General features: G+C 34.9%; 1 protein-coding gene across 1 annotated transcript; it reads right to left on the reverse strand.

Annotated features, from left to right (window-relative positions):
• Positions 1-669: 669 nt before the first annotated feature.
• LOC100596311 (UDP-glucuronosyltransferase 2A3) lies at positions 670-23,283 on the reverse strand. The gene is made up of 6 exons (XM_030818948.1): positions 22,544-23,283; positions 16,780-16,928; positions 3,821-3,952; positions 2,347-2,434; positions 1,739-1,958; positions 670-1,283 (listed from the first exon to the last, which is right to left on the reverse strand). Exons 1-6 carry the CDS (start codon positions 23,277-23,279, stop codon positions 1,004-1,006), a joined length of 1,605 nt encoding a protein of 534 aa, XP_030674808.1. The 5' UTR covers positions 23,280-23,283; the 3' UTR covers positions 670-1,003.
• Positions 23,284-26,901: the final 3,618 nt, after the last annotated feature.

Consider the following 26,901-nt stretch of genomic DNA (forward strand, 5'->3'; position numbering starts at 1 on the left):
GAGGTCAAGAAAAAACAGAATTGTTGAATGTGTGAATATATAAGCACTGAAATCAATTTGTCCACCTCTTCCATAGCCCAAGGTATTCTGCAGCAAACACAAAAAGGAAGAAAAAAGTACCAACTCTTAAGTGGTGAACATAATTACCTTTCTACATTCATGTGATATTGCAGACCATTATTTCCTAACGTCCAACTTTGATCCTAAAAATGCTTTACCTGGTTTATGCTGCCTAAAACCATATATTCTTAAAGGTTACTTAACTCAAAAGAATCTGTTCACCTTGAATATCTTATAGACATTTTCTCTATGTGAGAAAAAAATAGGTTCTTTTATTATTTGAGGGCAATAATGAGAACTCTCTCTTTATCATCAAGAAAACACAAAAAAATGTTGGTTGAGTGATGGCAGAAATGTAGGCCATGACATCTAGATGAGGTCTATGGAAATATAGCAAACTTTTCCAAGGGTAATGCCGTGTCATCATTATTAGCAATTTATTTTCTGAGATCACTGATGCTGGGTATGTAGAAGGGCTTATTTAAATTGAAAAAGAAACATCATTATGTTTCTCATAGCCAGCTAATCTCATAGAACACTTATCTGATTTGTGTGGTTTACTGAATTTTGTGAATTTTACGTTTTTTACTTCTTTATATCCATGTGTTTGGGCACACACCAGGAATCATCATACTGCATGTCACCCTATCACTTAAGGTTATAGAAGTAATGACATCATGAAAACAGTCATATCAGAAATAGGAAAATTTAGATGTATTCATGTCCTTGTGTCAAAAAGTAATAGAAGAGAGTAAAGACACCTAGGAAAATACAACGAAAGAATGAGTTATACTGACAACTTCATGATCATGGAATTCTAGGCTACATAGCTAAGAGAAAGTAACAGAATAGATAATATGAAAATAGGAACGTTCTCACCAAATTCTATGTGGCTGGAATTAACAGGATTACCCCATCAGGTCTTTCTTGAATTTGGAAAGATCTATTCCCTCTTTTCTATCTTTCTAGTTTTATTAAATTTTTGACAGGAAAATAAACAACATTTTGTGAACAAGTATATAGCAGTTGCCACACAGGCCAGTAGGAACCCAATCACATCTATAGAGTAGTGCTGGAACCAGGTGAGGTCGTGGGCAGCTGATCGCAGATGCTTGGCTCCTTTGTGGCGCATGACAAACTCGATCCAGAAGACTGCTCGATCTAGGGGCTTTACAGGTTGATCATGGTGAATTCTTGATAATCTCATAGCATTCTCTTTATAACTGGAAGGCCAAAACGCACATAGAACTTAGAAAGTTGTAGTTTTGTTTTCATAAAAGACAGGTAGATAAACCATAGTATATGTTATGCAAGCCAAAAACTTGTTCAGTAAAAGATTGATTCTGGTTGTGACATGAATATTGTTGGTTGCAAAGTATTAAACAGATATAGTGGAGAGACTGAAAAAGAGTATATTCTTAACAAAATGGGGTAAAATAAGGATGTGAATAAAAGCTTAGTAAGCCAGTTGTTAACTTAAACCTATTATTACCATGAAGAAAGATTGACACTCTATAAACTATAATTTCCACAACTATTCCAGTACCAAGATGATGAGTGACTCAACATTGTGGAGTAAAATCCCTTAACATGTCTACCAGGATAATATTTAACATTTTCTGGTATAATATATAACATAATCAATGTTAGATCAGCCTGTACAAGCAGTAGTACTTACGAGGAATCGGTAATGACTGTTCTCAAAGCCCTCAGTAAATCTTCGCTTGTCATAGTTTTGAAGTTTATTTCTACAGCTGCTCCTTTGGCCTTCATGTGAGCTATGTTATCAAGCTGATCACCAAATATGGGAACTCCCACCATAGGGACCCCATGGTAAATAGCTTCATAGATCCCATTCATTCCACCATGAGTGATAAAAGCTTTGGTTTTGGGATGACCTAGTATGTAAATTGGATGAGAAATGGTGAGATATTTTATTCTAAAATTTTGAAATTATTTAAAGACTACAGATGGGAATTATGAGATAACTCACTAAAGCGTACAGCATTTTCTTTAGAAGATGAGCACATGGAGCATTGCTACTAAAGATCATCTCTATCTTCAGAAAAAGAGGCATTAATCCCTTCTGCATTTCCTGTCACTCTCACCTTAACAATAGAAAGTGTGAATCTATACAATTTTAGTCAATCCTTTAATTATATCTGCTTCAAAAGAGTAAGTAACATAAAGTTTTATAATTTTAGAGCTTTGCTGGATTTGCTTGCTGTTTAACATTTATTCATTTTTCCTCATCTAGTTCATATTTTTACTTTCTCATAGTCCTACCAAGAAGATCATTCTGGGGTATCCAATCATACAGCCGAGTATTGGTTCCTAATGTGGATGGTTTTTTTCCTTTGTACCTCCATAACACCTATGGAAGAAACACATGTATTTCACAGATTAAACCACAGGATAGTAGCATTCTAAGGATGTAGATATAGTTATAAATTATAAACTCATTGTACTTCAGGTGATGGTTGAGACAGGGGTGTGTAGAACTACCGTGTAAAGACTGAAAGATGTAGTAGGACGTTTTACAAAGATCTTTTAAAATAATGTATACCAGTTGCCTATTAAGCATGCTATTATTATTTTGTTATCAATTAAAAATATTTGAGAATGAAAATATCAGTGAATATTTTTTAAAAATTCAGCACTGGATAATCTATTTTCATATAAGAATTAAAAATTTTATAAGTACCTGATCTCTGTGTCATTTTAACTCACGGAACCATTCTCATTCTACCATCAAATTTACAGTTCCCTGCAGATAAAATTTGCTTTCAATTATGTGTGTCTTTTGGATAATCGGTTGTCTTTTCTTCTCTATGTCCTTCCTGGCCTCTTTCTTCTTATATTTAATTGTTTTATTGAAGAAGAATGAGCTAGAAAATTACTTATATTCCATTGTTCAATGATAAATTATCTTTGGGATTGTACTTTTTTTTTTACATAATTTTTATTTGTTGGACACCTATACAAATTTTATACATTTGAAAACAAAGGATGGCATAGATGTTTCAAACTACTTAACAGATAATTTCATAATTAAAATTACAATATTTCAAATTCCTAATTAGCATGCATGCCTTTATTGAGTTTGATGTATTTGAGCTAAATATAAAATGAAATATCTTTTTGATAGTTTGTATATAGCACTATCTAAAGTGTGAAATTCTAGAATTACAGTAATAATAAAGTTAAAATTAGTTGAGTATCATAAATAATTACATTACTTAAATAATTAAGTTACTATAATTGTAATTGATATTTTACCTTTGAGACCTCTAATTATTTAGAAAGACTACATTAACCTGAGCTTTTATTTCTAAGCAAAAGTACCCTGAATACAGTTTTTATACACTCAAATATGAGAAGATATTCTTGAGACTGATTCTTCTTTAATATCAGTTTTCCTTTTTCTGGTCCTTTGAAATACTATATGTCAGAATTATTTTTTGGAATCATTGGCACACGCTTTTAGATTTCAAATCCTAAAATATAAGGTACGGGCTTAATTTATTATATCTATTTTATTATAAACAAATGACAGTCAAGAGAGTTGTCTCCAGTAACAGCAAGACTCAGTAGGCAAATGATCAGTTATGCCCATGTACACTACTATAGTGTTTTACAAATTTTGGTACAAATTTTGGTGCCTGTTATGCTAAGTGGAAAATGAGATTCAAGACCCAAATAAAACTATACTGTCTCATTATGTGAATAGCTGCTTATCAGGATTGGAGGTTTTACTGACCTTCTGTGGGATCTGGGCAAGGGCTGAAGCAATGATATTAGCCTTTTCTTCTGTAACATTTTGAAACAGTGACCCCAGAGAAAACACCACAATACCATCTTCCCCTGAACTCTGGACAAAATTTTCCATTTCCTGAAGATAAAAATTTATCTGCATTACAGAGGTGTAATATAACAAAAATTAAAATAAAGGTTATTTACACTTCTAAAATAAAGACTTGAGAAATTATTAATGTGTAGTTATATTCTGTCCCTATATGCTGACACACAGAACTATCTAGTCTCTTTAAAGGAAAGTCTACATATAAAACATATGGCTTAAATACATAATCATTCATACTAGAAAAGGCAAACAACCAAAACAGTATACGAAAAGTTTCAGTGATAAGAGTACATCTCTTTTCATGTCTGTGTCATGTAGACACAAAATCCTAAAACCGAAATAATTTGCTAAAATATAAAATTATTATTTGAGGAGTGACATCAGTGAGATGGTGGAATAGAAGACCTCCAGCATCAATCCCTCTTAAAAGTACAACTAGCAACTATTCAAATATAAAAATACCACTCTGAAAGCACCAGAGCTCACAAGAAAAGTGAAAAATCTTACGGGTTCATGGAAATTAAAAAATCCATGACTAGAAAGAAGAAAGATCGTTGTGCTGCATCACCCCATTCTCCAAACCAAAATAGCATCACTCGCAGAAAACTTCCCTGTACCTGCAATTACACAGGTGGAAGAAAATAATTGCAAGTGGACATTCAATCTCCATATCAGTGTGTGAATCATTGCGAGAAGCCTTCTTTGTTCCATCCCACAGGAGGTATTAGGAGTATCAGAAGGGCTGAAACACCTGAGTTGAATTGGAAGCAAAGAGCAGAAGCACTAATCACAGCAAATGGCAAACAGATCTTGGCGGATGCTTTGTGGTCCTATCAGCAGGGAATTCACACTGATAAGAGCCTAGCCAGCACTACAGTAGTACAGGAGGCACAATCCAAGGGAAGGCTAGAATCTTTGGTTAGATTTTACAAATATCCTAGGTGATTATACAGAGCATTTCTCTGACTCAGAAACAACTATCAGGTCAATAACTAAGTTCCAGTTATTTCTTAAGCCTACCCCAACCCAGAAATTACTACAGGTTTGGGTTTAAGTTTTCATGGTCATGATAAGTCTTCCCCAGACAGGAAAACAACAGCATGGAAGAGATTTAGCTCTACTGCACTATTTAGGTTCTGCTATTAACTATAAGCTCTCCTCAGAACAGAAAGAATCCTCAGGGCAGTGATTCAGCTCTGATATTAAGCAGTACACATTTAACATCACTGCATATGACCTTAAAAAGCTGAATCAGGTGGCTATCTTTTTAAATATGTAGACATCAATGTACAGAGCAAGTATTGTTAAAAAAAAACTGGGAAGTATGACATCTCCAAAATAAACCAATCAAGTTTCAATAATGCAGCAAAAGATTTGAAAATGCTTAAATATCTGACATCAAATTCACAATAATCTCTTTGACAAGTTCAGGAATCACATAAACTATAAACAAACAAAAAAAAAGAAACTTGGAAAATAATACAGACACAATATTAGACAATTGAGAAAGAAATCAGAATAATAAAGAGGAAAGTCTGCAACAATGAACACACACATCAAAAAAGTAGAAAGATTTCAAATAAACAATTTATGATAACATCTCAAGGAATTAGAAAAACAAGAACAAAGAAACTCAAAATTATTAGGAAAACAAGATATTTAACAAAGATTAGAGCAGAAATAAATGAAATAGAAACAAAATACTATATAGAAAATCAGCAAAATATTGAGTTAGTTGTTTGAAGAGATAAAATTGACAAAGCTTTAGCAAGGTAACTGAAAACAAAACAAAACAAACCAGAAAAGACACAAATAAAATGGGAGATTACAAAGAGACAAAGCAAATCAGGCATAGAGGCTCATATCTATAATCCCAGAATTTGGGGAGACAGAGGCGGAAGAATCACTTGAAGCCCAAAGTTTGAGAATAGCTTAGTAAGAACCCATCTCTACAAAATTTGAAATAAATTAGCTAGTCTTGATGGTGTATGCCTGTCTCAGCTACTCAGGAATTTGAGGTAGAAGGATTGCTTAAACTCAGGAGTTTGGGCGTCAGTGAGCTATAATAATGACACTGCACTCCAGCATGCGTAACAAAGTGACACTTCGTCTCTAAACTCTTAAAGATTCTTTAAAAAAAGGAAAAAAAATGACACTAGAAATAAAAAGGATTATAAAAGGCTTCTATGGACAAATATATGCCAACAAATGGAAAAATCTAGGAAAATAAATTAGTGGACACATAAAATAGGACTGTATTATGAAGAAATAAAAACAAAGAGAAATAAATAATGAGGAAGAAGTTTAAATCAGTAATAAAGTCTCATTTAAAAAGCCAGTGAGCTAAGATCTTCACTACGAAATTCAGCCAAATTTAAAGAATAATAAAATAAATTTTTCTCACTCTTCCAAACCATCAAAAAGTCAAAAAGGCAAAAATACTTCAGTATCATCTTGTGAGGCTAGCATTACCCTGATCCCACACCAGACAAGGAGGTGTGTGTGTGTGTGTGTGTGTGTAAAATATATTTGCTTCCAGAGGAAGAATCCAGCAGCAATATTTGCTGTTCTGCAGTATTTGCTGTTCTGCAGCCTCTGCTGGTGATACCAGGAAAACAGGGTCTGGAGTGGACTTCCAGCAAACTCCAAAAGACCCGAAGCTGGGGGACCTGAGTGTTAGAAGGAAAACTAACAAACAGAAAGGAATAACATCAAAATCAACAAAAGGACATCCACACCAAAACCCCATCTGTAGGTCACCAACATCAAAGACCAAAGGTAGATAAAACCACAAAGATGGGGAGAAACCAGAGCAGAAAAACTGAATGTTCTAAAAAGCAGAGCACCACTTCTCCTCCAAAGGATTGCAGCTCCTCCCCAGCAATGGAGCAAAGCTGGATGGAGAATGACTTTGATGAGTTGACAGAAGTAGACTTCAGAAAGTCTGTAATAACAAACTTCTCTGAGCTAAAGGAGCATGGTGTAACCCATCACAAGGAAGACAAAAGGAGAAAAGGTTAGACGAATGGCTAACTAGAATAAACAGTGTAGAGAAGACCTTAAATGACGTGATGGAGCTGAAAACCATGGCACGAGAACTTCGTGACACATGCGCAAGCTTCAATAGCCGATTCGATCAGTTGGAAAAAAGGATATCAGTGATTGAAGATCAAATTAATGAAATAAAGCAAGAAGACAAGTTTAGGAAAAAAAGTGTAAAAAGAAAGGAACAAAGCCTCCAAGAAATATGGGACTATGTAAAAAGACCAAATATATATTTGATTGGTGTACCTGAATGTGATGGAGAGAATGGAACCAAGATAGAAAACACTCTTCAGGATATTATCCAGGAGAACTTTCCCAACCTAGCAAGGCAGGCCAACATTCAAATTCAGGAAATACAGAAAACACCACAAAGATATTCCTTGAGAAGACCAACTCCAAGACACATAATTGTCAGATTCACCAAGGTTGAAATGAAGGAAAAAATGCTAAGGGCAGCCAGAGAGAAAGGTCAGGTTACCGACAAAGGAAAGCCCATCAGACAGACAGCAGATCTCTCAGCAGAAACCCTACAAGCCAGAAGACAGTGGGGGCCAATATTCAACATTCTTAAAGAAAAGAATTTTCAACCCAGAATCAGATATCCAGCCAAATTAAGCTTCATAAGTGAAGAAGAAATGAAATCCTTACAGACAAGCAAATGCTGAGAGATTTTGTCACCACCAGGCCTGACTTAACAAGAGCTCCCGAAGGAAGCACTCAACATGGAAAAGAACAACTGGTACCAGCCACTGCAAAAACACGCCAAATTGTAAAGACCATCAATGCCATGAAGAAACTGCTTCAATTAATGGGCAAAATAATCAGCTAACATCACAATGACAGGATCAAATTCACACAGAACAATATTAACCTAAAATGTAAATGGGCTAAATGGCCCAATTAAGAGACACAGACTGGCAAATTGTATAAAGAGTCAAGAATCATCAGTATGTTATATTCAGGGGACCCATCTCACATACAGAGACACACATAGATACAAAATAAAGTGATAAAGTGATAAAGGAAGATCTACCAAGCAAATGGAAAGCAAAAAAAAAAAAAAAAAAAGCAGGAGTTGCAATCCTAGTCACTGATAAAACAGGCTTTAAACCAACAAAGATCAAAAGAGACAAAGAAGGCCATTACATAATGGTAAAGGGATCAATTCAACAAGAAGAGCTAACTATCCTAAATATATATGCACCCAATACAGGAGCACCCAGATTCATAAAGCAAGTCCTGAGAGACCGACAAAGAGACATACAATAATAATGGGAAACTTTAACACCCCACTGTCATTATTAGAAAGATCAATGAGACAGAAGGTTAACACGGATATCCAGGACTTGAACTCAGCTCTGCTCCAAGCAGACCTAATAGATTTTTACTAAACTCTCCACCCTGAATAAACAGAATATACATTCTTCTCAGGACCACATCACACTTATTCTAAAATTGACCACGTAATTGGAAGTAAAACACTCCTTAGAAAATGTAAAAGAACAGAATCAAAACAAACTGTCTCTCAGACCACAGTGCAATCAAATTAGAACTCAAGATTAAGAAACTCATTCAAAACTGCACAACTACATGGAAACTGAACAACCTGCACCTGAATGACTACTGGAGAAATAATAAAATGAAGGCAAAAATAAAGATGTTCTTTGAAACCAATGAGAACAAAGATATGAAGTACTAGAATCTCTGGGACACATTTAAATCACTGTGTAGAGGGAAATTTATATCACTGAATGCCCAGAAGAGAAAGCAGGAAAAATCTAAAATCGACACCTTAACATCACAATTAATAGAACCAGAGAAGCAAGAGCAAATACATTCAAAAGCTAGCAGAAGACAAGAATTAACTAAGATCAGAGCAGAACTGAAGGAGATAGGGACACGAAAAACCCTTCAACAAATCAATGAATCCAGGAGTTGGTTTTTTGAAAAGATCAACAAAATAGACCACTAGCAAGACTAATAAAGAATAAAATAGAGAAAAATCAAATAGACACAATAAAAATGATAAAGAGTATATCACCACTGTTCACACAGAAATACAAACTGTCATCAGAGAATACTATAAACACCTGTATGCAAATAAACTAGAGAATCTAAAGAAACGGATAAATTCCTGGACACATACACCATCCCAAGACTAAATCAGGAAAAATTTTAATCTCTGAATAGAACAATAACAGCCTCAGAAATTGATGCAACAAACCAAAAAAAGTCCTGGACCAGATGGATTCACAGCCAAATTATATCAGAGGTACAAATAGGAGCTGATAAATTCATTCTGAAGCTATTCCAATTAATAGAAAAAGAGAGAATCCTCCCTAACTCATGTTATGAGGCCAGCATCATCCTGATACAAAAGCCTGGCAGAGACACAACCAAAAAGAGAATTTTAGACCAATATCTCTGAGGAATATCACTGCAAAAACCCTCAATAAAATACTGGCAAACCGAATCCAGCTGCAAGTCGAAAAGCTTTTCCACCATGATCAAGTTGGCTTCATCCCTGGAGGCAAGTCTGGTTCAACATCCACAAATCAATAAATGTAATCCTTCACACAAACAGAAACAATGAGGAAAACCACAATTATATCAACAGATGCAGAAAACACCTTCAACAAAATTCAGCACCCTTCGTGCTAGTAACTCTCAATAAACTAGGAATTGATGGAACACATTTCAAAATAATAAGAGCTATTTATGACAAATCCATAGCCAATATCATACTGAGTGGGCAAAAACTGGAAGCATTCCCTTTGAAAACCGGCACAAGACAAGGATGCCCTCTCTCACTACTCCTATTTAACACAGCATTGGAATCTCTGGACAGGGCAATCAGGCAAGAGAAAGAAAAAAAGGATATTCAATTAGGAAAAGAGTAAGTCAAATTGTCCCTGTTTGCAGATGACATGATTGTATATTTAGAAAACCCCTTCATCTCAGCCCAAAATCTCCTTCAGCTGATAAGCAACTTCAGCAAAGTCTCAGGATACAAAATCAATGAGCAAAAATCACAAGCATTCCTATACAACAATAACAGACAAACAGCCAAATCATGATTGAACTGTCATTCACAATTGCTACAAACATAATAAAATACCTAGGAATCCAACTTACAAGGGATGTGAAGGATCTCTTCAAGGAGTACTACAAACCACTGCTCAATGAAATAAAAGAGGACACAAACAAATGGAAGAACATTCCATGCTCATGGATAGGAAGAATTAATATCATGAAAATGGCCATACTGTCCAAGGTAATTTATAGATTCAATGCCATGAACATCAAGCTACTGATGGCTTTCTTCACAGAATTGGAAAAAACTACTTTAAAATTCACATAGAAGCAAAAATGAGCCTGCATTTCCAAGACAATCCTAAGCAAAAAGAACAAAGCTGGAGGCATCATGGTACCTGATGTCAAACCACATTACAAGGCTGCAGTAACTAAAACAACATGGTACTGTTATCAAAACAGATATAAAGACCAATGGAGCAGAACAGAGGCCTCAGAAATAACACTACACATCTCTAACCATGTGAACTTTGACAAACCTGACAAAATCAAGAAATGGAGAAAGAATTCCCTATTTAATAAATGGTGTTGGGAAAACACACTAGCCATATGTAGAAAGTTGAAACTGGATCCCTTCTTACACCTTATACAAAAATTAATTTAAGATGGATTAAAGACCTAAATGTTAGACCTAAAACCATAAAAATCCTAGAAGAAAACCAAGGCTATACCATTCAGGACTTAGGCCTGGGCAAGGGTTTCATGTCTAAAACACCAAAAGCAATGGCAACAAAAGCCAAAATTGACAAATGGGATCTAATTAAACTAAAGAGCTTCTGCACAGCAAAAGAAACTACCATCAGAGTGAACAGGCAACCTACAGAATGGGAGAAAATTTTTGCAATCTACCCATCTGACAAAGGGCTAATATCCAGAATCTACAATGAACTTAAACAAATTTACAGGAAAAAAACAAACAACTCCATTGAAAAGCGGAAAGGATATGAAAAGACACTTGTCAAAAGAAGACATTTATGCAGCCAACAGACACATGAAAAAATGCTCATCATCACTGGTCTTCAGAGAAATGCAAACAAAAACCACAATGAGATACCATCTCATGTGAGTTAGAATGGCAATCATTAAAAAGTCAAGAAACAACAGATACTGGAGAGGATGTAGAGAAATGGGAACGCTTTTACACTGTTGGTGGGAATGTAAATTAGTTCAACCATTGTGGAAGACAGTGTGGGGATTCCTCAAGGATCTAGAGCTAAAATACCATTTGACCCAGTTATCCCATTACTGGGTATATACCCAAAGGATAATAAATCATGCTGCTATAAAGACACATGTACACATATGTTTATTGCAGCACTATTCACAATAGCAAAAACTTGGAACCAACCCAAATGTCCAACAATGATAGACTGGATTAAGAAAATGTGGCACATATACACCATGGAATACTATGCAGCCATAAATAAGGATGAGTTCATGTCCTTTTGAGGGACATGGATGAAGCTGAAAACAATCATTCTCAGCAAACTATCACAAGGATAGAAAATCAAACACTGCATGTTCTCACTTTTAGATGGGAAGTGAACAATGAGAACACATGGACACAGGGCAGGGAATATCACACACCTGGCCTGTTGGGGGCTGGGTGGCTGGTGGAGGGATAGCATTAGGAGAAATATCTAACTTAAATGACGAGTTGATGCGTGCAGCAAACCAACATGGCACATGTATACCTATGTAACTGACCTGCACATCCTGCACATGTACCCTTGAACTTGAAGTATTTTATATATATATATAAAACTTAAAGTATTATATATGTATTATATATATATATATATATATATATAGCATAGATATCGTCACCAAAACAGTATGGCAGTGGCATGAAAACAGATACATACACCAATGCTATATAGAATAGAGATCCACAAAATAAATTTATGCATTTACTGCTGCCATAGTATGGATATTTGAGCCCTCCACACTTCATGTTAAAATTTGATCCCCAATATTGGAGGTAGAACCTAACAGAATGTGCCTTTGTCATGGAAGCAGATCCCTCATGAATAGATTAATCCCCTGCGTGGGAGGGGAATTTTTACTCTATTAGTTCCCAGAAGAGCTAGTTGTTTAACAAAACCTGGCGCTCCCTCACATCCCCTCTTTATGGTTTCCTCTCTCGTCATGTGACCTTTGCATATACCAGCTCATGTTTGCCTTCTACCACAAGTGGAAGCATCTTGAGAACCTTACCAGAGGCCAAGCAGAAGTCAGTGCTGTGCTTCTTGTACAGTATGCAGAACTGTGATTCAAACAATTCTATTTTATATATAAATTTTCTAGTCTCATGTATTCCTCTATAACAACACAAATGGAGGAAGATAGCAGCTAACTGACTTTTTAAAAAGGTGCCAAGAACACATAATAGAAAAAAGGCAATCTCTTCACTAAATGGTGCTAGGAAAACTGCATATCCACATGCAGAAAATGAAACGAGACCCCTATCCTCACCACATACAAAGTAAGTAAAAATGAATTACAAAGTTAAATATAAGACCAAACATTATACAACTACTAGAAGAAACTGTAGGAGGAATGATTTGTGACATTGGTCTAGGCAAGGATTTTTTTGGATAGGACTTCAGAAGCACAGCCAACAAAAGGAAAATTAGATAAATGGGTCATATCAAAGTATTGAGCTTGTGCAGAGAAAATGAAGCAAACAACAGAGTGAAGAGACAATTCACAACACGGAAAATATTTGCAAACTATGAATCTGACAATGAGTTGCTGTCTCAAATATACATAGAAGTCACATCAGTCAATAAAAATAAATTACTAATTTGATTTAAAAATAAGCAAAAGACCTGAATAGACATTTCTCAAAAGAAGACTATCAGTGACTAAGGAGAATATTACAAAATGCTCAAAATCACTAATCATCAGGGAAATGCAAATCAAAACTACAATGAGATATCACATCACCCCTGTTATGGCTATTATCAAAAGGCAAAAATAACAAGTGCTAGCAAGTATGCAGAGAAAGAGGATCATTTATAAACTGTTGAGGGAAATGCATATTAGTACAATTAGTAAGGAAAATAGTATGGTAGTTCCTCAAAAAATGAAAATAGAACTACCATATGATACAGCATTTCCATTACTGGGTATATATTTAAATAAACTAAGAAGTCATAGAGATATCTGTCCTTCTATGTTTACATCAACATTATTCATATACCCAAGGGATGAATCAACCTAAACATCCATTAATGAAGAAATACATAAAGAAAATATGGAAAAAATATACATATATATAGATACATGTCCATTCCATTGGATATATATACACACATTTGAAAATCTCTCTCTCTCTCTCTCTCTATATATATATATATATACATATACATATATTCAATGAAATGGATATATATATTGTGTGTGTTTATAGGTATAGATATATGTTTCTATTCCATTATATATATATAATCCATTCCATTAGATATATATAAGCTTTATTTCTATTATATATTAGCTTTTTTATAGCTCAATAGCATTCCACTGGAGAGATATATATATATTTTTCCAATGTGTATATATATCCATTTCATTAAATATATATTGGAAAAAAAAGAATGAAATCCTGTCATTTGTAGAAACATGAATGAACCTCCAGGGCATAATGTTAACTGAAATAATCCAGGCGCAGATAGCATGGTATCCCTTATATGTGGAATCAAAAAATTTATTCATAATAGAATTAGAGAGTAGAATTGTGGTTACTAGAGGTTGAAGAGATAGTAGGGAGGGCACTGAGAAATGGTGGATCAATGGATACAACGTTATAATTTGGAAGAATATGTTCTGTTATTATATTAAGTTGTTGGGTAACTATAGTTAATAGTAATGTATTACATATTTCAAGATAGCCAGAAAGGAGGTTTTGAATGTTATCACCACAAAGAAATGATAAATATTTATATGATGGGTTTATTAAGTATCTTGATGTAATTAGTATACAACATTTAAATGTATTGCAATACCACAGCATTTCTCTTAAACGTGCAATTATTACACGTCAAATTTAAAAAATAAAAATAAATATTTAGTGTAAGATAGCCCTAAAATATATCTCAATTAAACTTGTAAAATTATCAGCACAAAAGCTTTTACTTAATAAATTATTACTGTATGGATCTAACTTTTTTTTTTTTTTTTTTTTTTTTTGAGACGGAGTCTCGCTCTGTCACCCAGGCTGGAGTGCAGTGGCGCGATCTCGGCTCACTGCAAGCTCCGCCTCCCAGGTTCACGCCATTCTCCTGCCTCAGCCTCTCCGAGTAGCTGGGACTACAGGCGCCCACCACCACGCCTGGCTAATTTTTTGTATTTTTAGTAGAGACGGGGTTTCACTGTGGTCTCGATCTCCTTACCTCGTGATCCGCCCGCCTCGGCCTCCCAAAGTGCTGGGATTACAAGCGTGAGCCACAGCGCCCGGCCTGGATCTAACTTTTTAAAAAATATGACTTCTATGATTATTCCTATGAGTGTATGTTTGTGTGTGTGTGTGTGTCTGTTTGTGTGTGTGTGTAAAACTGGGAGTGTGAGAATAAAGGGTAGAATGGCATGGGAGATTACCTAGAGAATGATGGAAATTGTCAGCTCTCCTTCTGTATCTCTACTTTAGATACAGATGCCATGGCTTAAGAGAGCTTGGTTTTCTGTTATAACTTTCCTGGTAAGTAAAATGATATTAATAATTAATTAATAAAATTATATTCATCAATACACATCTTACTATAAAACCAATTAATTTTTCTGAAAATCCTACTGGCTCTGAAACCTTCCTTATAGGATTTTGATTATATTTCCATAAAATGGGAAATGAGGGTTTTCTTTTCACTCTGTAGTGATAGGTAAACCCAGTATTGTTACCATAGCTATTGTGGTAAATTCTTATAAATTTATGTTGTCTGGCTATGCATTTAAAATATAAGTTGAACTTTCCCATGCCAGAAGCAGGTCTTAGTCAACACTGACACCACTTAAAATCTTCCACCTCCTTCCATTTCCTCAATGTGTTCAGTCAGGATTTTTACTTACACACTACCTGCTGGTAACCACCCTATAGGACAACTAGATACAGCCTACTGGGGCTTGAATCACTGATCAGATTCTGTGCAGATATGCCAAAGTGACTACCTTTCAGTCTCAGAATGCCTCCATGGAATTTGTGCCTGCTTGCATTAAACCTACCAATTACGGTTCCCCATTGGAAACCCACCTAGGTAACACCCTGGATCCCAGTTAACATTTTGGCACATAGATCCCTCACTCTCTTTCTTGGTCTCCAATCATTGGTTGAATGTGCTTTTCCCAGAGAATTTTCTTCTTCCCAGTGGCCTTACAAGGGATGCTGAACTCTTTTCTCTGGAAATGGACAAAGAACACTGTTTCTGTTATTTTATGTGTTTGGTTAAGTTTCTCCCCTGTTTCTCACTTGACCAACACAAATATAACATCTGGCCTTGTCAGGGTTTCCTATAATGTGGTTACCTTTGTAGGGATAAAGAAGACATAGGTCATACAAGAGACACAGTGGTGTCTTCCAGTGTAAACAAGTTCCCTATAAGAACAATCTCGGTATAGATTGCACACTTAGGCATTAGGCTGTTCATCAGAATAAAAAGTATCCCGTAAGAGGTAGATTATGAACATCCATGACTAAATATCCTGGAACCTTGTCAGGTCAAGGCTAGAGCTAATAGCCACTTTTGGGACAGTGAACTCAAGACATACTTACAAAACTATTAAAAAACTATAACAGCTATTACTCACTTTTACTTCTCAATATTGTTTCTTTCAACATTCCTTGAACTATAAATTTTTTCCTCTGATGATTTAGGAATATAGTATACAATTTTATAGTATACAATTTTATTTATTGTATTTATAGTATACAATTTATTTAGGAATATAATATACAATTTTATTTATATAGTATACAATTTTATTTATACATATTCACTCCAAAAGAAACCTGCAGGCTGCACAATTATTTCTATGAGCTCTACTTTGTCCTGATAACTACCAATATTTAGATTTCTGTCCACAGAGATTGAAACTTGTTTTTCTCAAATGGCTTTTATTAAACCTCACCTAACATTCTCAAGAGCTCAAAGCGGATAGTCACAACACAGAATTCATCATATAAATCACAAACAAGATGACTTCTAAGTACTTATTTGAGTAAAAGTCATCACTATCATTAAACACTTAAACTTTCCATTTATTGAAATTTTCTTTTATTTTTTGTCTTCCTTCATCACTTATTTTCTCTCACTCACCAACTCCTGTGGAATAAATCCAATATGTCTCATGAAAATATGCTTATTTCTGTACTATCATGGCAAATATCCTTGTTCATAAGCCCAATTTGATTGAGAGAAAGGCTAGAGCATTCTTTTTAGTGATCTTCATGGCTCCAATTCCCTATTAATTCAATTTATTATCCAAACTATTGTAACACTAGTATTTTAAAATTTATTATAATCATGACATTCTTCTGCCTGCTTTCTCAATATAATGCAGAAAAGACATATAATCACCTATAAGAGCCCCTGTGGCATGGAAAATAAATATGGAGCTGCTAACAGACGACATTCAACATCATCCTTCTATAACTAAGGTTGTAATCTTTCAAGAGAAAACAAGTCATGTCATAAAGTACATAATATTCCTTAATACAATAGTCCTACCTTAGGCAAAGCTTTGGCAGGTTTACAGTGCAATCCTCCAACAAACTCAAAATTAGGTTGGTATGGTTGAGGAAATTCAAAATCCCAATATGTTCGTATTAGCCATATCTCAGCTTTTCCCACAGTCTCACATAATGTAGTGGGCCTTCCTCAATAAAAGAAATAACAGAATGAATTAGCATACAATTTAAATAAAAAGTTGTATCACTAACTTTTCAATAAACTATTAAGAACAAAATAAATTTAGTTCCTCTTAAACAACATGGCTTTTAGATGTCAAATGGAAGGGGGAATTAATGAAATAATAAAGAAGAAAGCAAGAAAGGAAAAAAGAAGGAAGGACAGAGAAAGAAAGGAGAGAGGGAAGTAAGGAAGGAAGGAAGGAGGGAGGGAGGGAGGGAGGGAGGGAGGGACAGAAGGATGGAAAGAAGGAAGGAAGGAAGGAACGAAGGAAGGAAGGAACAAAGGAAGGAACGAAGGACAGATAGTTATATTTAAGTGTATTTTCACAACTTAAAGACACAAATCCAAAATGCAAATTAATTTATTACTAATTTTTTCCTCTGCAAGTGAATTGCAGATGATAAATGAGTACCACAATATCTTCACCAAATAACATCTCTGTATTTTCTAATGTATATTCAGGGGTATATCTTTCAATAATCCCACGAGGATCAGTTCCCTTTAACTTGCTGTATTGCATATCATTACTTTAATTAATAGGCTACTGTTTTATTAGGAGAAATGCCTTGACTGATTTTTACCCATGACAATATTCTTTTTGGGTTGTGAAGCACCTGTGTACATACTATGATAATCATACAGTTACTTTAGTGTTTCTCTCAAATGATGTGTTTTGAAGGAAAACACATTTTCAAGATTTAATTTTAGGTTTTTAATCAGAAGAATGGCTAACTACAAATAACTAAGTAATTAGTATCTCTTTACAAAAACATATTTTGCAAATGATAAAAAGATAAACTCCATAAGAGAATTTGTTTCTCTTTAAAATTTTAATCAAAGATGGTGGTGTTATACACCATAATGTGGAGAGCCTCTTTTTAAGGTCATCACATTTTAATGTTTGAAGTTTTTTCCTAGGTCGTAAATCCAAACGCCTTGAATTTGATAGTGAATAAATCTTACTGAAGATACTCAGTTTGAAGTTATCAGAAATCAGAATAGAGCCTTCTCTCAGCTTCCAAGCAAATGCATTTATGTCCTATAGATTTGTTGTTTTCTGTGCCTCACATGCTGCCTGCATTACCAACTTCTAGGTGATATTAATTAATATGATATTAGGTCTCATTTAAGAAAGACTCAGTTTTAAACAATTGGAGTCATTCAAAGTTTAAAGGATAAATACACAGTAACGAGTATAAAGATGATCAAAGGAAAGAAAATTAAATTTGCTTTTTATACTAATAAAATAATTTCACATCTTATTTGAAATGCCATACACCCATATCTTGGAGATATTGCAAGATAAGCTGCAGTTCATCTCAATAAAACGAATATGCCAATAAAGTGATTCACACACATTTGGGTCTCAGGACATATAAAAGTTATGTTAACCATATCTTGTAGGCTATTAGCTGTGCAATATCATCACGTTTAAAAGGCAATGCACATACCTTAGTTAAAAGTATGGCTAAAAAGTGCTAATAACAAGCTGAGCCTTCAGCACGTGAGGTTTTTTATCTTTATTTTTTCTGGTGTGGGGTCTTGCCTCAGTCTTGATTACTGTTGATTGATCAGGGTGGCTCGACAATTTTTAAAATTAGGCAACAATGAAGATTGTTGCATGAATTGACTCATCTTTTCATGAAAGATTTCTCTGTAGCATATGATGATGTTTCACAGCAGTTTACCCATAGCAGAATTCCTTTCAAAATTTGAGTCCATTCTCTCAAACCTTGATACTGCCTTATCAACTAATTTTGTGTAATATTCTAAGTCATTTGTAGCCATTTCAACAATGTTCATAGCATTTTCACTCGGAGAAGATTCCAACTCACAAGACCAATTTCTGTGTTCATCTATAAAAAGCAACTGTTTAAAAAGCACCTCCTCACCAGTTTTACAGGTTTTAGTTTTATCATGATATTAGAGCAATTTAGACAAACCTTCAGGCCCACTTATAATTCTATTTCTTTTTCCACGACCACCCCACCCACAGTTAATTCTTCACATGATGTCTTCAATCCCTCAAAATCATCCAGGAGAGTTAGAATCAAATGTTTTCCAAACTCTTGTTAATGTTAATATGTTGACTTCCTCTCATGAACCATGAATGTTCTTAATGAAATCTAGAAAGAAAAATCCTTTTGAAAAGGTTTTCAATATACATTCCCCATTAGTAAGAGCTATAGCCTTACAAAATATATTTCTTACATAAGACTTGAAAGTCAAGGTTATATGATCCATGGCATGTAAGATGAATGTATTGATAGCAAGCATGCAAACAACATTAATATCTGTACATCTTAATCACAGCCCTTTGGTGACCATGTGAATTGTCAATGAGCAGCAATATTTTGAAAGGAATCCTCTTTTTTGAGCAATAGGTCTCAACAGTGTGCTTAAAATATTCAATAAGCCATGTCATATACCAATGTGATATCATACAGGCTTTGTTGTTCCATTGATAGAACACAGGCAAAGTAGATTTAACATAATTATTGAGAGTCCTCTATAATTATTACAAAAAGTAAATAGGCATTGGCTTTAACTTTGTCATCAGCTGCATTAGCCACTACAAGAGATTAAGCCTGTTTTTCGTAGCTTCAAAGACAAGCATTGACTTCTCTTCTCTAGCTATGAAAGTTTTAAATGGCATCTTCTTCCAACAGAAGGCTGTTAGGTCTACACTAAAAATCATTTGTTTACTGTAGCCACATTTACTGAGTATATTGGCTAGGTCTTCTGCATGACTTCCTATTGCTTCACATTGAACTTTTACATCGTGTAGGCAGTTTATTCCTGTAAACCTCATTAGTCAACCTCTACTAGCTTCAGTCTTTTTTCTGCACCTTCCTCTCCTCTCTGAGGCTTCATGCAATTGAATAGTTAATGCTTTACTATGTATTAGTTTTTAGCTAATGCCAAAACCTAAGGTGATGTGGTTGGTTTAATTTTTTTCTTTTCTTTTTTTTTTTTTATAGTGGTTTTGCTCTATCACCTAGATTGGAGTGCAGTGGAGCAATCATAGCTCACTGCAGCCTTGGACTTCAAACTTCTGGGCTCAAGCCATTCTCCCACCTGAGCCTCCCAAGTTACTGGGATTACAGATATGAATCACTGAAGCTGGCTAGCTAATTTGATTTTCTCTCCAGACAACTAAAACTTACTCCATATCAGCACTGATAATGGTTATTTGTTCTTATCATTTGTATGTACACTGGAGTAGCACTTTTAATTTCCTCCAAACACTTTTCTTTTGCATTCACATCTTGTTTAACTGTTTGGTGCAATGGTGTAGTTTTTGGCCTGTCCCAGGCTTTTTTTGTTGCTATAGAGGAATAACTGAGGCTGTCTAATTTGTAAAAGAAAAAGATTTTTACGTGGCTTACAATTCTTCAGGGTATACAAGAGGCATGGCACCAACATCTGCATCTTGTGAAGACCTCTGGTTTCCTCCACTCATTGCAGAAGATGTTGGGAGCCAGCAAGTGTAGGGATCAGATAATGAGAGAGAAGCAAGAAAAAGAAGGTGGATGTTCCTGGCTCTTTTTAATAATTATCTCTCCTGGGACCTAACAGAGTGAGAACTGACTCACCCTTTTCCCCAGGGAGAACATTAATGTACTCATAAGGAATCTACCCTCATGAACCTAACACCTCCCATCAATCCACACCTCCAATATTGGTGATCGAATTTCAACACAGGATTTTGTAGGGTCAAGCAAACCATATCTAAACTATAGTACTCGTTAAACTTATTCCTTTCTACCTTTTGGTTTAAATGGAGAGACCTGCTACTTTTCTTTTCACTGGAACATTTAGAAGCCCTTGTATGTGATATTACTGTGTCTCAGGGAATAGGGAGGCCTGAGAAGTGGGATGGGGAAACGAATCAGTGGAGCAGTTAGTACATGCACAACATTTATAATTAAGTTTGCTGTCTTATATCAGAACAGATCAAGTTGCCCCCAAGCTAGTAAACATGTAACCATCAAGGAACACTGATCCCAGATCACCGTAACAGATATAACAATGAAAAATTTGAAAAAGCACGATAAATGCCAATATGTGTTAGAGTCAAAAGTACACACTTGCTGTTGGAAATATTATGCCAAATTGATTAGCTTGATTCAAGTTTTTCAAAAACCTTTAATTTGTAAATTGCAATTTTTGTGAAGGACAATAAAACAATGTATAATAAAATGAAATATACCTGTGCATAAGCACTTATGGAAATAAAACCATGAATTGAAATTGACTGATATCCCTTTTCCTTTAGTTGTTTTAATATGTGCTCTTGATTTAGACTCACAATAGATAATTCTATAAAATATATAATAATCAATAATTTAGTAAGTTGGAGCTACATAATAAATCTAGTTATTAAATGAATTTCTTATTTCAAGCTGCTCAATGATCAAGTGAAATGATTTTTAAAGAATTGTTGGGGACTTTCTGAATGCATGGCCAGAACCTACTTTTGTTTATTGGAAAATGCTCTTTCACCCCTTTGATAACACTTTTATTTTAAATTTCAGTCTTATCAGGAGGCTTTTACTATAGTCCTATTTTACCAAAATTTGCCAGTGACCTCTATGTAGCTGTACCCCTTGAAATTCATATCTGAATATAGACTTGAGGCCAAGATATTTGTATTGTTTACCTAGATCCATAAAGCCTGGTAGGCTATCTGCAGCTAAACACAGCTTACTGAATGGAAAATTATTTAAAGCAAATCAATACATGTAAATTCAAATCATGTCTAAGGCTAAGGACATTTGAAGTGGGGTCCTCTGAATATTAGTTCTGTGAAACAATCTATGCATAACAATTCATTGGAATACATAGTTAATTCACTATTTTAGCATCTAATACAATTATACTTTTTTTATGTTTCTACATAATTCTCAAACATATTTGGATAAAAACATGTCTTGCATTGACCAGCTCTGATCACAACTGTACGAAAATTGCAAAGCAAAGCAACTTTTTATCAGTAAAGCAAAGAAATAAAAATAAGTCAAATGGTGTATATCAGTAAAGTAAAAATTCTATTATCTTATGCCCCACAAGACCATAAGTCTTTTAACGTTTTATAATATTTTTTCAAGTTTTTGTGAAGTAATCACCTAAGAAATTAAAGAATTCTAGAAAATGTTCAATTTAATGACTCTTGAAAAATTAATTCAAAGAAGACATTCTGAAGATTTTCTTAAATATATGATGAGAGAGAAAATAATGATTAGCATCTTATTTCAATAGAAATGGTATAAAATTCAGATTAACAATCAGTGATTCTCAAAAATATGTGATGTTGATTTGCGCTATTTGGAGGAAATACAAAATATAATCTCTTAGTTAATGATGATCATTTTTAAGTATATTACTGGTATTAAGAAAGTAGGTTAAATTACGCTTATACTTTCTTTATGAAAATATACTTTCTTTATGAAAAACTGCTACAACATTTTCTAAAATAAAAACTCATTGACCTGCATATATATGTCATAGACAATGTATGACAATTTTTAAAAATATTTCTTTTGATAACTAAATTAAAAATAAAATAAAAGTGTCTTACCTAATGCCTTACTATAAAACTCTTCCCAAAAATGATAGTCATAATCCTGAATCCAGAAGTGGAATAAAACTGAAAGCACTGTATTTTTTACTCTTTCCAGAAAGGTCATTCTGTCTGTTAGTCCTGTCATAGGCACAGGCACATAGGAAAGTGGAGCTGGAAGTTTCCCACAGCTTCGCTCCATATTGCCTCCTACAGAAATTCTAAGTGTGAGCACAAAAGGGACTGCAAGCAACTCAGCCATCAGGTCTCCACAGGGAATCACAGGGTCTATAAGCATTACATCGTAGTTGGTTTCCTGTAGCTTCTTCATAAGGGTCTGATTGTAGATAAAGCTCTCACACATCATTTTTAAAGTTCCTCTTATTTCAACAAAAAAATTATTTAATTTTATAACTGATTGCCAGGTTGGTAAGCCTGGCAATACATTCAGAGCTAGGTCAACAAATATTTCATTTTCTTCTGTTTTGTCCTGTGGCAGATGGACCACCTCAAATTTCAGTGCAGAAGGCTTCCTGTAGTCAATTAACGAAGACTTTGAGTGAGTCAATACTGTTACCTCATGGCCCCTCACTATGAGCTCTTCTAGAATGACCTTGATATTAAGCCAATGGCTCATGTCACAGGGCCACACCAGGACTTTCCCACAGAATCCACAGCCAACACAGAAGAGTTGCAGGAGCAGAAATACTGAAGCTGACTTCTCAGACCTCATGACGGCAGTTCTCTCACACATTGATCTGCAATGGTTTTGTAGTTACTAAGCAAGCAGTTGAAATGACAATATAAGCACAGAAGTTAAAAATTAATATTTTAAGAGTAAAGTTCACTGGTGGTTGCCAGTTTAACATGTACTGAAGGTATCATAAAAATGCAATGTATCAGGGAAAAGTTGTTCCAACCCTCTAGAACTTAGAAATAAAATACATAAATATACTTTTATTACCTGGATTGATGACAAAGAAAAAAAATTTTTCAAGTCTTTAGATTTAATAATTCATGTGCAGAAACATGCACACAATCACACTTACATTCATTCCACACTAAGTCCAAGGCATCAGATGGTTTAGGATAGCACATGTTTCACATCCCATGCTCACAAGGACAATACAAAGATTTACTGAGAATATACTTGGAGAGTTTGGGTAACTATTTTGATTAATTTTATATAATAAGTACAGAGTGTTCAGTATTTCAGAGGGGAAAATGCACAATTGCTTTAATATGAAATAATTAATAAAAGCTTTAATAAGGCATTTGACTTAGGAGGCGAGATGAAAGCTTTGATAGGATTTATTGTTGCCAAAGGAAGCATTTCACAATCGCTAGAAGCATACAAAAATATAGGATATTTGAAAATCATTCCAGTGAGTAGTGGTCACAGAGAAAGTTCAGAGCAGGACGTTACGGAAGAAACTTAGTTTGAAATTGGAGAACATAATTTTAAATAAAAAATTATGAGTTTGAATCATAATTTATAGGCAAATAATTATTTACTCAAGTTCTAAAGGATAGTCACAAGATCAAGCTTTTCTTTAGCAAGAAACTCTTGCATCTCAACACAGAGTGGTACGTAAAGGTAAGAGTTTAAAAACAGGGAAAACGATAAAAATTGTATATTAGTTACTGAGGCATGTCAACCTAACAGAATGAAACATAAATTGTTAATAGTTAAATGCAAGAAATTAATTTAAAATTTGAATTTACTGATAATATCTGAGATAGGAAAAAATGTGTAGGTGAGAAGACATGGTTGTGGTTTCTGTCTTAATAAGCAGAAGTTTGATAATGACATTAGGTAAAATATTATGCACAAAATTTAGAGCAGTTTACAGAATCAATATGATCTAACTGGGTTATTTTTCCTGTAGTTATTGTTCAAATTTTTAACAACTGTATGTAGATTTTAACAAAAAATGAAATTTTAAGCATCCCCAACCATCTAAATGGACTCTTACTCTCAGCAAAGAGCATTTCAAAGTTAATCTCAAAAACTAATTGAAGCAATGATGGGAAGTGGGGTGGTGGGATAGGATATGCCTCATTATACCCTCCTGTCTTTCTGAATTCAAGAAAAACTCACTAGCACTACCATCAACGCAGACGTTAAAACCAGTAGAACAGGCTCATTAATTTTGATAAGAAACATTTACAATCTATTCTCTCTGAAGCCTGTTGCTTGACAGCTTTATCTGCATGATAAAACCTTGGTATTAACAGCCCCTTATCTTAACCCAGACATTCTTGTCTATTAATTCTATAACTTAGACAACAATATAACTCAATCAATTGCCAATAGAAAATCCTTGAATTTGCCTGTGACCTGGAAGCCCCACTCCCAGTTGTCCTGCCTATCCAGACCAAGTCCATATATAACTTACATGTATGGATTGATGTCTAATGTCACTCTAAATTGCATTAAAACTGTGTAGCCTGAGCAGCATGATGACATGTACTTAGGGTCACTGGAGGGATATGTCACAGGCCATTACTGACTCATATTTGGTTCAGAATAAACCTCTTTAAATATTTTAAAGTGTTTGACTCTTTTCATCAATAACAACTTGACACTTGAACATGTGGGGCCTCAGACAAAACTCAGGACACCATAAAACTTGCCTCAACTTGAAGCTAAGGTAGCAACAGAGGCCCACTGAATGCCTCTCCAATTTTGAGCTTCTTCTCCAGTGGAACTGGTAAGTCTTCTTGAGCCCTGGTTTATAGTACTTGGTTTATTCTGAACATTTTTTTCTTTTTTTCTCCTTGGAGGTTGTCTTTTAGAATCCTAATTATACTTCAGGAGTTCATTCTAATGGGTCCTCTCCATTGCCTTTTCTCCCAAAGATAAACTCAAATGGTTTCTCTGCACTTTTGCATGAGAAGCTGAACTATTATTTTCATAGATAAATGAGAGACCAGAGACTGAACTCCTCAGCACTGAAGAGAAAGGGCATTTTGCTCCTCCCAGCCAAGGGGGCCCACTTGGAATGTCTGGGATGTTAAAACTTCATGATGTATAGTGGCCAAACAGAGAACCCCCCAACACGAGTTTTAAAGAAGCTCATCTAGAAAATGCATTTAAGAGCTGATCACTCAGTGTTTTGAGCCCTCATGGAGGTGATAGATGTCTGGAGAGAAAAATTAATGAGAGAAGAAAAAATAAGGAACAAATTAGGCCAATAGTTAGGACAAGTTTCTTGGTAGAAGTCCTCTCCCAAAAAATAACAGTGTGGAAGAAATCAAGCTGCAAGCGCAGATAAGGAAGCAAAGTCCAAAGCCTTTGTCTTCTGTGCAACAAGTGAGCTCCGCCTATACATGGTGGCCTTCAGTGACCGCATACCTTTCATTTTCAGGCATACTCGTATAAAGGAACTTGCACAGAGTGCTTGCCTAAGACACACCTGTAGCTGTATACATAAAGAAAGTTACACAGAACCAGACACATCTGTAGTGACACATACCAAATAAGCAAAATAAAACAACATTCAGTAAGTCAGGCTAAGGACTTGCATGCACACTAGAGGGAAGAAGTGGAGCTAATGGGAATTTGTATATATGCAAATAAGACATCCAATCCTAACCAGTTTTTCATGTCTTATGCAAATGAAACACTCTGCCCCATTAGCTTTTTTTTTAAATAAAAGTCTTTGCATTCAACTGTGAAAGGACAACCCTTTCAAGAACTCCTGGTAATACCTCAAACAACAAAACTGCTCCAGTGACCCTAGTCTGCTTTACTGTAAAAAGTAAAGTAGAGGTGCCTCTTCAAAGACTTTCCTCCTCATCTAATTGAGAATAAATAGTAACTTCTCTTAGAAGCAAAATTTATTCAAAGACCTGTGCTAACATTCTTAAATATACACTAGCCATAATAAAGAAATCAATGTACTTTATGTTCTTAGCTCCCACAATTTAGTCTAAATATTTGCCCTGGCATGCTTGCACTGGTCCAAGAAAGCATTAGGTCATAGACTTGTCCTCTTGCTTATTTGAAGGTGTTTTTACTTTTCTCAGCATTCCACAAGTTACTTCCACCTTCCTTTGTTCTCCTCTGCCTTTGCCTCTTTTAAAAAGTTCTAAGTTGCTAGCCAATCAGGACAAACACAGAATATGAGGTCCTATTCCTTCCAGTAGAAACCGGACACAGCAGTAAGGTGGATGCATCAAGTTATAAATGACCCTGTATCCTTTGTTTGGTGTACTTTCATGACTAAACTGCTGGTGAGTGCACCCTTTCTGCAGAAAGTTAAAAAAAAAATGGCCTCACTGAAGAAATTTATGTTCAAGTGGTATTTCTTTTCTTTATCACACTGAAGAACAGACATTTCAAAGATTCACTAAGACATGTAAGAAGGCAG

Source organism: Nomascus leucogenys, chromosome 9 (assembly GCF_006542625.1).
Source record: "Nomascus leucogenys isolate Asia chromosome 9, Asia_NLE_v1, whole genome shotgun sequence".
Taxonomy (NCBI): domain Eukaryota; kingdom Metazoa; phylum Chordata; class Mammalia; order Primates; family Hylobatidae; genus Nomascus; species Nomascus leucogenys.